The 11,793-nt window shown below is 36.4% G+C and overlaps 2 protein-coding genes across 4 annotated transcripts; one reads left to right on the top strand and one right to left on the bottom strand.

Moving 5' to 3' along the window:
• Positions 1-704: 704 nt before the first annotated feature.
• Positions 705-2,425, top strand: LOC147550211 (putative 2-oxoglutarate-dependent dioxygenase SLC1). Its single transcript, XM_086668434.1, has 4 exons — positions 705-1,114; positions 1,204-1,451; positions 1,554-1,896; positions 2,177-2,425. Exons 1-4 carry the CDS (start codon positions 809-811, stop codon positions 2,423-2,425), a joined length of 1,146 nt encoding a protein of 381 aa, XP_086524560.1. The 5' UTR covers positions 705-808.
• Positions 2,426-5,054: 2,629 nt separating this feature from the next.
• LOC147550210 (uncharacterized) lies at positions 5,055-10,396 on the bottom strand. Of its 3 annotated transcripts, none has more exons than XM_086671925.1 (8): positions 10,027-10,396; positions 8,475-9,835; positions 7,782-7,900; positions 6,608-7,231; positions 6,230-6,515; positions 5,719-5,878; positions 5,528-5,636; positions 5,055-5,377 (listed from the first exon to the last, which is right to left on the bottom strand). In XM_086671925.1, the coding sequence occupies exons 2-8, from the start codon at positions 9,645-9,647 to the stop codon at positions 5,260-5,262; spliced, it is 2,589 nt and encodes an 862-aa protein (XP_086528051.1). In that variant the 5' UTR covers positions 9,648-9,835; positions 10,027-10,396; the 3' UTR covers positions 5,055-5,259. The 3 variants fall into 3 exon arrangements, with proteins under 3 accessions (XP_086528051.1, XP_086528052.1, XP_086528050.1); XM_086671926.1 differs by having other exon boundaries at positions 8,475-9,840; positions 10,027-10,330; XM_086671924.1 differs by having other exon boundaries at positions 8,475-10,366.
• Positions 10,397-11,793: the final 1,397 nt, after the last annotated feature.

The raw sequence follows: 11,793 nt of genomic DNA, 5'->3' as shown, positions 1-11,793 counted from the left end.
ATTGATACTTAGACCTCTCCTAACCATGTGATTTTGGTTATTAATCTAAAAGGTGGAACCGGTGAACCACGCGAGCTGGTTAGATGCGTGGGGCAGAGGGCTCGTAGTACCCCTTTTTCTTGATCCAGCCTTTAAAATAAATAAATGAGCTCCATCTTAAGAGTGAAATAGTTCATTTGCATGTTTTGACCAAAAATTTCTTAAAAAACACTAGTACCAATTCTACTGTACTCAAAAGTCAACTACTTCAAATAAATAAATAAATACAGTATAAATTTGTAGACAGTACTGATGAGAAATACGTAGAGAGAAAAAGAAAACTAATGAAGAAAGGGGAGAAAGTTAAAATTCTGTAATGGAAGACAAAAGAGAAAAAAGCTTGAATTTTCAAGTTGCAGGGGACCTACCTATCTATCAGCTGAATGCTGATGATGATGAGAAAATAAAACTAAGTCAGCTCCTGTAGTTAGAACCAGTCATTTTTTTCCATTTACCCAAACTAAGTCTTCAGGAATAATACTTCAAACTACTCTTGCTCATATTGCTAAGTCTATACCCCTTTTTTCCTATAAATATACAACCCATTTTCTTCCTTTTCTTCAAATCTCATCAAACTAATTCTCTCTCTTTATTTCCCCTTTTGCATACTTAAACTATTAAGCTTGTCTCCAATTCCCAACCCACGTTTTCTTTTCACCTTTTTAACCTCTCTCTCTCTCTCTCTCTCTCTCTCTCTCTCTCTCTCTCTCTCTCTCTCTCTCTCTCTCTCTCTCTCTCTCTCTCTCACTCATAAATTAGAGCTCATTCCATGGGTTTGCTAGCATATTGTGTTAGGACTAAAACAGATGAATTGTCCACAGAGAACAAATTATATAACAAAGGAGTTAAACATCTTTGTGAGAGTGGGATTACAAAAATACCAAACAAGTATATATTTCCTGTTTGTGAAAGACACAATGATGATCAAGAGAGATCAGCTCAAATTCCTAAGCAAATTCATCATTTATCTAAGATAGAATTGCCTATCATTGATTTTGATCAATTACAAGGTCCAAACAGGTCCCAAGTTATTCAATCCCTTTCTAAAGCTTGTGAGGATTATGGGTTCTTTCAGGTAGGTCTAATTGAACCAATTTTGTACTTGTAAGTCCTAAAATTAGTTAATGGGTTTGATTATTTTTTTACATTTTTTTTTTGGTGTAGGTTATAAATCATGGTATTAGTAGTAATACTATTCAAAATATGATCGACGTTAGTCGACGGTTTTTTGAGCTTCCGCTCGAGGAGAGATCGAAATACATGTCCGAGGATGTCCGAGCAGTCGTACGATATGGAACGAGCTTCAACCAAAGTAAAGATGGTGTGTTCTGTTGGAGAGATTTCTTGAAGCTTGCTTGTCATTCTTTATCAGACTCATTTCCCCATTGGCCTTCTTCTCCTAATGACTTTAGGTGAGAATTCACTTAAGAGAAATTTTAAGAAATTGATGAATTCTTCAAGTGTGCATCTTTGGGTACTTATAGTACTAATCATTTTATGCTCAACTCAAGCAGAGAATCAACTGTTGCTTATGCTGAACAAAACAAGTTCTTATTTGTAAAGATCATGGAAGCCATATTTGAGAGTTTAGGGATAAGTACTCAAACAAACGAAAACAATGACGAAAATGCATTCAAAGAATTCGAAGAGGGTAGTCACTTAATGGTTATCAATTGCTATCCTGCGTGCCCCGAACCTGAGCTAACACTTGGTATGCCACCACATTCCGATTACGGATTTCTCACTCTTCTCCTTCAAGATGAAGTCGAAGGACTTCAAATAGAACATAAAAAACAATGGCTAACCGTTAAACCGATCCCGAACTCCTTTGTCGTCAACATTGGCGATCATCTTGAGGTTAGTCATTCATCCCTATAATTGTAACATATAACAACATCTCATACATATGATACCCCGCCGAAAAATAACCCTTAAGGGACGCCCCATACTCCTAAGGCCTATTTGGGGCCCTAGTGAACTCGTTCACACTCTGGACCGATTTACACAGGAGACTCTGTCTGGTTTGATGTTAGTTGTGGAAGTGTCTCCAGACGCCAATCTTCTAGGCAACCGTCAAAATGCATGATTTTGCATGGAAATGAAATTAACTTATTGGTTTAAATTTTATGTATTTCAGATATTTAGCAATGGGAGATACAAGAGTGTGTTACATAGGGCAGTGGTAAATTCTTCAAAATTAAGAACATCAATTGCTTCTTTACACAGTACGCCAGTAATGAACATGGTTAGACCATGCCCTAAACTCATTAATGAAGACAATCCAAGGCGTTATATGGATACAGACTTCTCTACTTTTCTTGATTTTATTGCTACTTCTGATCTTCAAAAGAAGAATTTTCTTGAGTCCAGGAAGTTGACTTTATAAAAATAAAATAAAAAGAGAGATGTAGAAGTCAATAGAAGTAAGACTATTATTTCTATTCCTTGAACATTAATACATATTACTAGAAATATTTATATGTATGTCAAAGAAATAATTCCATAATATATATATAGGCAATGAAAGTTTTGTTTTTGTTTTGTGATTTTTGGCTTTCTATTTCTATTGTAATGGGATAAGATTGTCACAAAATATTTCATTTTCTTGAACATATATGGTGGAATTAAATATATATGAATAAATCATGAGCCAAAAAGTAAAACAATAAAATATATGGATGGTGTCATATTCATTATTGATAATGAACATCACCAGTGTGACATTGGACCTTTAACATCCAGACTATTTGGGGGTTTGTTATAACATAAAGAAAAAAATATTCGTATATCCAAAGTGTCATAAATTGCAAACGTGGTTCATGAATCTACCTTTAACAAAGAATTAATAATAGGGGGAATAGAGATGTTTTTCGTAGATGGAAAATTGATTAATGTATCAATCACATCAGCGACATAGAAAGTTTATGTGTAGTTTCTTACAAAATTATTGAGTAGGAGCCAGCACTCTATAACATATTATTGTATAATTTAAGAGTAGTCTAAGGAATAGTGATATTAGAAAACTTGGATCAAAATCCATTATGAGATGTCGATAACTTACCTTGGGATCTTAAATATATTTGAGATCATTCTCATCCAACGATTATCTATCAGGTTGGCTATGAGATTGAGAACATTGGGTTGTCGTACTTTAAAGTACTAATTATATTGAATTGAGTTATTGAGAATTAAGAATTAGTTGTTGACTAATAGCTGAGTAAGCGTGTTAGTTAAATAAAATGGAGGTTAATGTGCCTCTTAATTAGCTCTTTCTATCACCTAATTAAGGAATAAAAATTGGAAAGAACAAGAATAAGAAAAGAATCCAGACAATGAAATAGTTCTTTGACCCCATGAATGTGGATCGGAAAGTGTAAGAAATAGAGAAATGTATTGATTTGTATTGATTTCCTAAGCTATTACATAAGTCTTTATAAGGAGTTACATAGGAGAGAAGTTTTATCTATTGGGCAATGTGGTACTAAATATTCTATTACTCATATATTCTAACATTCCCCCTCAAACTAATGACTTTTGCTAGTGAAAAATTCATGAGTTTGCTAAATAAGTTGTAGATGTTGGACTTGATTTGAACATGGAGGAGTCATGTGAGGTAGCTAAAGGCACCATTGCCAGGTATTTTCTCTTATTTAAAGAGAAAGTGGTCCATGGTGGTTGTAATAGCTCCACACATGGATATTACACCATATAAAAACAATCCTTTAATCTTGTGATTTTATCCTCTTTCAAACACTAGCAATCACCATTCTTGAGTTTGCCCACTTCAATTCTTCTCTATAATCTTCTTTTAGCACCTCTTCATTTGATCTTATGAAAGCTAAGGAACAATAGCTTGAGAGTTCTCAACTTGTATTCAATAAGTATGAGCAAATCAACTAAGAGAATGAACTCTTTTGCCAAAAAGAACCCACAAACATGTTTTCGAAATATAAAAAAGAAAACCATCTTTGAGAATAAGCATGATTCCTTTGATACATTCTATCAAACACTTCATGTGCATCATATTGGAAATCAAGATTTTGGACAACTATAAGTATAGTTTCAAGATAAACATGGGGTATATAACTATTCTAACAAGAAATCCATGAATTCTTTTCCCCCTCTCTAATAGCTTTCCAATTTCTCTCAAAATATAACTTCATGGACCATGGATACACATAGATTTGATGTTGTGGAGGACTTGACATTTGAAATGCTTGAGATCATTGAAGAGTATATCATGTGATTTCTTCAACAAATCACTCTTGTTTGGATCTTTCATCTTCTTGTTAATCTTCATCATCTTCAAATACTATTGAGAAAAGTATTGAAGAATGATTAGATCTAACAATAGAAGAGAACTACTCTTATTGGAAAGGAAAGAAAAAAAAAATACTAAACTTGAACTAAAAACCGATAAAAGCCCGGCGAACGGTAGCCATTAATGGGACTACCGCCGCCGGCAAGCGGAAGACTCTATTGACTAACCCAAGAAAGAAACCTAGAAGCTCTTATACCATGTAAGAAATAGAGAAATGTATTGATTTGTATTGATTTCCTAAGCTATTACATAAGTCTTTATAAGGAGTTACATAGGAGAGAAGTTTTATCTATTGGGCAATGTGGTACTAAATATTCTATTACTCATATATTCTAACAGAAAGGTTAAGAGTTAAGACAGAGAGTTATTTTCATTCTTCAATAATTGTTTGTATTTCTCTCAAATTGTTCTATTCGGAGGTACAAAATGGTGGCAAGGGCCAAGGTCTGAGCTTAAACTGGTCGCGGTTACTGAAACTCAATTTGTGTCCAAGGTTTGGGTGTCGATAGTCGATATAGCCATTCATGTTTGACCTTAGTCAATCAAACCGTTCATGTTTGACCTTAGTCAATTATTGACCAAACAAGACTAGCTTTAATTTGAATTTTTAGATGGTTTTTTAATTATCCAGCTGAACCTGTAAATGAATTTGAAGGTACATAAAACAATACTAGCTTTAATCAGGAGATGTAAATTTGGATCCAAAGTGCAATTTCTACTTCTGTTAGTCACTTTTTTTTTTTCATGTATTCTCTTTAATATAAATAGAACAAAACTCACCCAACAATCATCACAGGTTATAACCAAAAGGAGAATAAAGAACAACAATTTCTTCCCTTTTTTTTCTTCCATCTTCTTTTCCTTTTTTTTTTAATAATTTATTCTTCATTTTCTTTAATTTACAGTATAGAGTAAGCTCGGATCACTTCAACGATCGGCGCACGACACAGAGGGCATTTTCCTTCCCCTTCAAACAATTCATTTGCACACTTTGAACATGTACACATATGCCCACATCTGCATAAAAACCAAGTAACCCAGAGACATAATATGAGTTAACTTCCTCGAAAACGCTTAAACCAGTCAATTGTGTGGTCTGTTTTCTTTCTATCTACAAGACTATAATGTCGGAATGAAAATAAACAAGAATTTGTGGGAAAAGCATACCGGTAGAGTAGAGAATCAATTTGACTATCACAACACACACAACAGGTACCTTTCCTAACATGAACCCAGTTTGAATCCTCTTCTGATGAATCTCTATCCCCAGATAACCCTGCAAACAAAAAAGATGGCAAATCAATGAGTCACTTTTGGAGATAAATTGATTATTGGAGAGAGAGAGAGAGATGGTCCACCAGTAGCTGAACGGTTCAAAGCGGCAGCAACTTCCTGTCTAACAGAGCGTTGCAACTCAAGTTGCATATCCATGCAGGCCTCCAACATTCTCTGCATGTGGCTCATCCCTTGTTGAAGCCTTGCCACATCTGCTCGTAGATCATCAATTATTTCCCACTCCTGTTCAAAACCAAGAACCCATGTTTTGTTAAAATTGAAAACAGAAAGTGTGCAAATAGTTGCAACATAATCACGAACAGGCCAAATGAAATTCCGAGAGAAGATATAATTGGAGTAGAATTTGCTAGATTTGACAATAGGCTTCATGGAATGGAGTAACCAACAGGATAAGGTCATGTGCTCGTAATGAACATAATATCGAAATTGAACTGGTGTTCTTTATTACTTGATGGACTTTAGGGTAATTCACAATTTGCCACTAATGCAACTCAAAAAGATGATTATAAAACTTGAAAGAAGACAAATATTAGGTATAGTAATATAAAGAAGAATAAAGAGGAAACAACGTACATATTCTGAACGATGCATGCTCTGCCTAGGCCAACTAGCATGGGGTAGCTCCTGGTGCCAAACAGGCTGTGGAGGTGGTACTGGTGGAGGCAGTGAAAAAGATCTGGTTATCTCTGTTTGACCTTGATTCTGATTCTCTGTTTGCTCCTCCTGATCTTGCTGTGATGAAGTAGCTAGTGAATGATCCCAGTCAAAGGGAGCACGACCTTGCCTTTCCACATATGACTGTATCAACTGATCCAAACTCTCACGGAACCCGCTGTGTAGAAGATTAGAGACACTTCTCCTACAAAAAACACACAAACCACCACTTGCAATTTAGAGAGAGAAAATTGACAGAAGAAATGAAGAGAAATTAGGAAAGAGAAAATTAAGTGCCTGTTAAGGAGTTCTCTGATCTCCACGTTGGGCACATTATCATCATCGGGTAGATCAAATGCATTTGCCCTTCTAACAGGAAGGGCGAGTTGAGTTCCTTGAGGTTCATCATTAAGAGTCCCAGGCCAAGTATTCTCCACATCTTCTTGAGACTCATCCTCTTGCCAAACCTCCTGGTCTGCCTGAAGTTGAGGATCTTCAACTTCATTTCCTTGATTTAGTAGGAGCCAGTCTGTTCCGGCATCCGCCTGCAAGATTTCCTGAATCTCTTCCTCTTCTTCTTCATCATTATCTAGCCATATATTATCATCAGCCAGCTGCCAGCCTCTAGTTTCATGAACTTGGTCCACCTGATCTGCTCCATTATCACCAGTTACTTGCCAATTTAAATCTTCACTGGTTGCGCCACTTTCAGAGTCTGCCGTACTTTCTGCCAAATGGGGACTATCATCTTCATGAATACTAGATGCAGGTGGTTCATAATTTACATTCGTCGACTCCCTTGGAGTGCTTGGGCAAGTTTCCACGTTTGTAGAACCACCAGAGTTACTATTAGATGGAGTATCAGGATTAGTATGTACTTGCTCACAAACACTATTCTCCAATCTGGACCGAAATCCCTCCCTGATTGTAGAAAATGTTATTGTCGTTAAGTCATACAACATAGCTCTAATAAGCAAATCATCACAACTACTAATAACACTAAAACAATGACAAACAAAATGATGAAACTACCAGCAATGAAAGTGTTCTCTTGTTTTCTCTATTCAACTTCCACCTGGGATTGGGATTGGTAGCACTATTACTCGGTCCATTTATTCCATAGTTATGAACTGGTTTAAGAAAAATCCTAAAGCTGGAAAATTTGTTTTTACTACTTGATTCATCAGGATCTTCGTATTGAATGGGTATTAACAATACGACTGTATGATATTCATCCCCAGTTACCCAAGTGGTAATCAAACACTTCCACTCCTAATAAGGGTAGCCAGACTGCCAGAATCTCACCTCAGTGACAGAACATATAAGCTGTTAACGGGAAGTGCAAATTGTAATCCCAGAAATGAACAATGACCATGGAAGATAGATTAGTAGTTATTATGATGTAGTGCGCACAAGCAATATAAAGGTAAATACTGAAATTAATCATTTATGTAGTATGAAAGAGGAATACCTCAAACCAGATACAGTACTCCGCTCTCTTAATAGACCTAACTCACTTGCAGCCACTGAAAGTGGTCTATTATTCTCGGGAGGTCTTCCACTTCGCAAGAACCTACCCCTAAGTAATGCCTGGAAAGTGAAACAATATAAATTGGTAAATCCATAGGCCCATAGCACAAATTCATCAGAGACTTCTGCACACATTATAGACCTACGTCACCTGTCAACAAGGACACATCAATTTCCTAAGAACTTCACATTTTCTCACCACATCACAGAGCATGCCATCACTCCAATAACCAATTCATAAGCAATTCTAGTTCATGCAAGTAGTTCCCTTTTGGGAGGAATTTCTATATGGATCAATCATTTATATACAGTTGAACAAACATGGACAGAAGTACTTCAAAACTTGTATTTCTCATTATACAGAATAAACTACGAGTATTGGTGTATGTATCATTGTATTCCTTGTCCAGACACGGTGTACTCACCAACAAAATAAATGTCTAAATCCTTGACGGATAAAAATGAAAACGTATTACTGATATGGGAAGGATACATTAAGACAAAAAACAAACAAATATATGTGAAGACCAATCAATGAAGACATGACACCTAAAATGAGATACCCTTAGCTGAAACTGGATTAATGTACAGAAAAAGGTTTTCAACGATACATTATCAGGCAAATATGAATTACCTGAATGCGGTTGCGGTGAGGAAAGTTAGAAACAGCCCGGTGCTCTAACAAACACTGCAATTCCCTCTGTCTTTCTCTCGCAATTCTCACAAGCAAATCAATAAGAGCTTGTCTACCTCGTAATCTTAATCTGTCTCCTCGAATATGCTCAACTTGCCCACCATGATGAACAACCAGCCCATTCTGGACACGATCAATCTGTGCAGGGACTCCTGAAGATTGTTCCTCCACTCTCCCACCACCACGACTACCTCTTTGTTGAGTATTCATTTGAACCCATTCCCTCACAAGTCTCACCCTCTCACGTTCATTTTCACCAAGCCACTCTGCTCTTGAACTGTTGTTCCTGTGAGAAACATTTGGGACTCGATCACTTATCCCACTACCCATCCATCCCCGAGCAATTTGCCTCACGGTTTCCCTCTCAACATCTCCAGGGTCGGGAGACTGTTCCCGGCTAGAAATATCTTGGTCCCCATGGCCATTCTCTGAACCAATTTGCCCTTGAGACCATGTCGCATACTCATCATTCTCATTCTCACTTGCATCAACCAAACTAGCCCGGTTCCTATTATCACCTCTGCTTTCTGATGTGCTAATTACGCTAGAGTTACTATCATTAGACTCCGCATTTCTCTGTTGCCTAATTAACCCATCTCTGACCCTTCTTTCTCTATTTACAACGTTTTCATCTTCAAGTTCTCTCCACATTTGCAAAATAGAAGATGCCCTACTACTAGCCCTCTCACCACCTCCTGACCTTCTCAACGTTGAAGACGGAGGTTCATCTCTCACGATAGAAGAATCCCGTGCTGATACGTTATGTGAACGCGCGAGCGCCATCAGTTCAGTCTCCCGGTTACTCCTCTCAATTGTTGTTATCATCTCCTGAGCCTGACGCGCAACCCAACTACTTAATACTCGAGAGTGACGCCTCCGTGCAGCAGAAGACTCGGCAAGATCGTCTCTGTCGATATCAGAACGGCGTCTCCTTCGCATAAGCTGATCACTACCATCCTCTTCATCTTCTTCTTGTTCGAGATCAGAACTATAAGAGGTCAATGAAACACAACTTTCTAATCTACCACGCATAAACTCCTCCAATCCTCTCTGAAATTCCTCCCGGAGATTCTTTCTCTCCTGTTTTTGTTGTACCGATCTGATTTCGTTCATATTCCGGTAATGTTACTCACCACCAACACCACTCACACTTTCAGATCTCAAATCAACTACCACAAATCGTTTCAAAGACAAACATTTGTTGCCTAGGGTGAAAAATTCCTCAAGACTTCAACTTCAAAACACTTATGAATATCTTTTCCAATGAAATGAGAACTAAATCGACTTCAAATTCATCATAACTATACTAAAATAAACATTTCGAAATGAAATCAATCAAAATATACAGTATATCTATCTGATCACCAAAATCTCCAAAATAGGAAAATCAATCAAATCAAGATCGGAAAATAACACAAACGTAATCAATGAGATTTAGACCACAATTAATAAGGATTACAAGTATTTTTTTAAGAGTTAAAATCAAACGCACCTCTTAAACTACCGCTCTTCCTTTGTAGTAAAGAAGCAAAAAAGGAAAAAAGAAATATAAACCCTAACAATCTTCCTGAAAACTGCCAAAAAAAATTTGAGGAACAGAGATTGCTTTAGAGAGAGAAAGTAGAGAGAGAGAGAGAACAGGTCTGTGATGTGAGAGATTATCAATAAAATACACAGAGAAGAGTAAGACGAGGCGTTTATTTTGGATTTCTTTTTTCTTTTTCATTGTTAGTACTAAAAGTGATAAATATTCAGTACTCCGAGGGGCACCGTGAATAAATGTATCTTTTCCCCGTGAATATCGATCAGAACGTCGTGACCACTCGATTTTTAAGGTTTAGGTTTATGGGTTAGTTCAACTTGGCTAAAGAATAACTCGGGCCCACAGAGTTATAATGCAACAACCAATCATAGTGAAGTTGATTCAAAACGTAGATCTCGAAAAAGGAATTGTGGGGCCCTGATTAAAAGACGTGGTGTCAATTATCTGTAAATTCTGTACGAAAGAATCTAACCTGAAGTCATACATCTCTAACAAATTTGGAAAAGGTAAGCGGCCAAAAGACAAAAAGCAATATATGCTTTATATTATCTCCTAAATTTATTTCCACATGAAAACCTCCTTGTGACAAATGGCTTTTGTATTATATTTTGAAAATTTCATACTTTTGATCTCGTCTATAAGATAAAAAATTTACCACTGTCCAGGACGGACCCTTTAAGAGATCAGACGGGGCAGCAACCTGGTCTGAAATTTGTAGTTTCTAACATAATCATGGGTAATTTCGTAATTCTTTTGTTATAAGTTTTTTAGGGTTGAGTCTTTACTGTTTAACCAAATAAGTTCGACAAAAAACAGCACGATGAAGGAGATAACAGAGGACTGTGGAGGAAGAAATCCATGGAATGTTGGAAGAATCAAAATTCAGTTCGGAAGGAAGAACCATACTTGGTCACTTCTTAGCTTGATTTACCTCCGTTTCAAATCACCAATTCTTTATATCGTCCTTGTTTTTCTAATAATTTCCATGATTGCTAATAATGGAGGTTCCGTTTAGGTGAATTTGATCAATTGAATCAAACTTTGGAGACCCAAAGTGGTGGAAGTAAGAGTAAGAAACGGTAGCTATTACCATTATAATCTTGTGAATTTTAATTTGGCACGGAGTAGGTATGAGGAAGATTACTTTGATCTTGCGCAATCCATTCTAACAAATTTACCAAATGAAAATGAGAAACTTTTGGACTATATTTTGATTGAATAACTTGAATTTGATTGAGTTTAGAAAGAGGAATTTTTTAGTTTAGCCTGTTATCCTGTACTTTTTTGTTTTACTAACTCTAGGTGACGAGCCTGCTCCTGAATTTTAAATCCCGGTGCCGCCCCTGCCATTATCAAAATTTTGTAAGTGTCATCATGTGTGAGAAAAGTGTAAAGTTAAGTAGAGAAAAGAGAAAAAATATTTATATAGAAATCCATATCTGAATATGTGGTAAAATGACATGGAAGATTATGATTATCAGTCCAATAAATGAAAAATAAGGTTTTTGAGAAAACACATAGGAGCCATAAAAAAGTCTCATGGTGACGTTATGTTTCTGCATACGACGAACAAAGATTCGGGTTAAAAAATATTTGGAAGGACTTAAAAGACATTCAAAATAGAAAAGGTACTAAAAATGTATTCAAAAACCAAAAAAAGGACTGAAAGTTAAAAAAAGAATGAGTTGAACAATTTAGTGGGAGTTCAATCTCCTC

Source organism: Eschscholzia californica, unplaced genomic scaffold (genome assembly GCF_041429995.1).
Source record: "Eschscholzia californica isolate CP2 unplaced genomic scaffold, dmEscCali1.0.p SCAF_3, whole genome shotgun sequence".
Classification (NCBI taxonomy): domain Eukaryota; kingdom Viridiplantae; phylum Streptophyta; class Magnoliopsida; order Ranunculales; family Papaveraceae; genus Eschscholzia; species Eschscholzia californica.
This window is presented reverse-complemented; position numbering and strand designations above follow the sequence as displayed.

Coding starts and splice junctions, on each gene's coding strand:
- LOC147550211 (XM_086668434.1), top strand. CDS start 809: ATGGGTTTGCTAGCATATTGTGTTAGGACTAAAACAGATGAATTGTCC. Junction 1,115..1,203: donor AGGATTATGGGTTCTTTCAG/GTAGGTCTAATT, acceptor TTTTTGGTGTAG/GTTATAAATCATGGTATTAG. Junction 1,897..2,176: donor ACATTGGCGATCATCTTGAG/GTTAGTCATTCA, acceptor TATGTATTTCAG/ATATTTAGCAATGGGAGATA.
- LOC147550210 (XM_086671925.1), bottom strand. CDS start 9,647: ATGAACGAAATCAGATCGGTACAACAAAAACAGGAGAGAAAGAATCTC. Junction 7,232..7,781: donor AGTACTGTATCTGGTTTGAG/GTATTCCTCTTT, acceptor TTCTACAATCAG/GGAGGGATTTCGGTCCAGAT. Junction 5,637..5,718: donor TTTGAACCGTTCAGCTACTG/GTGGACCATCTC, acceptor TTTTGTTTGCAG/GGTTATCTGGGGATAGAGAT.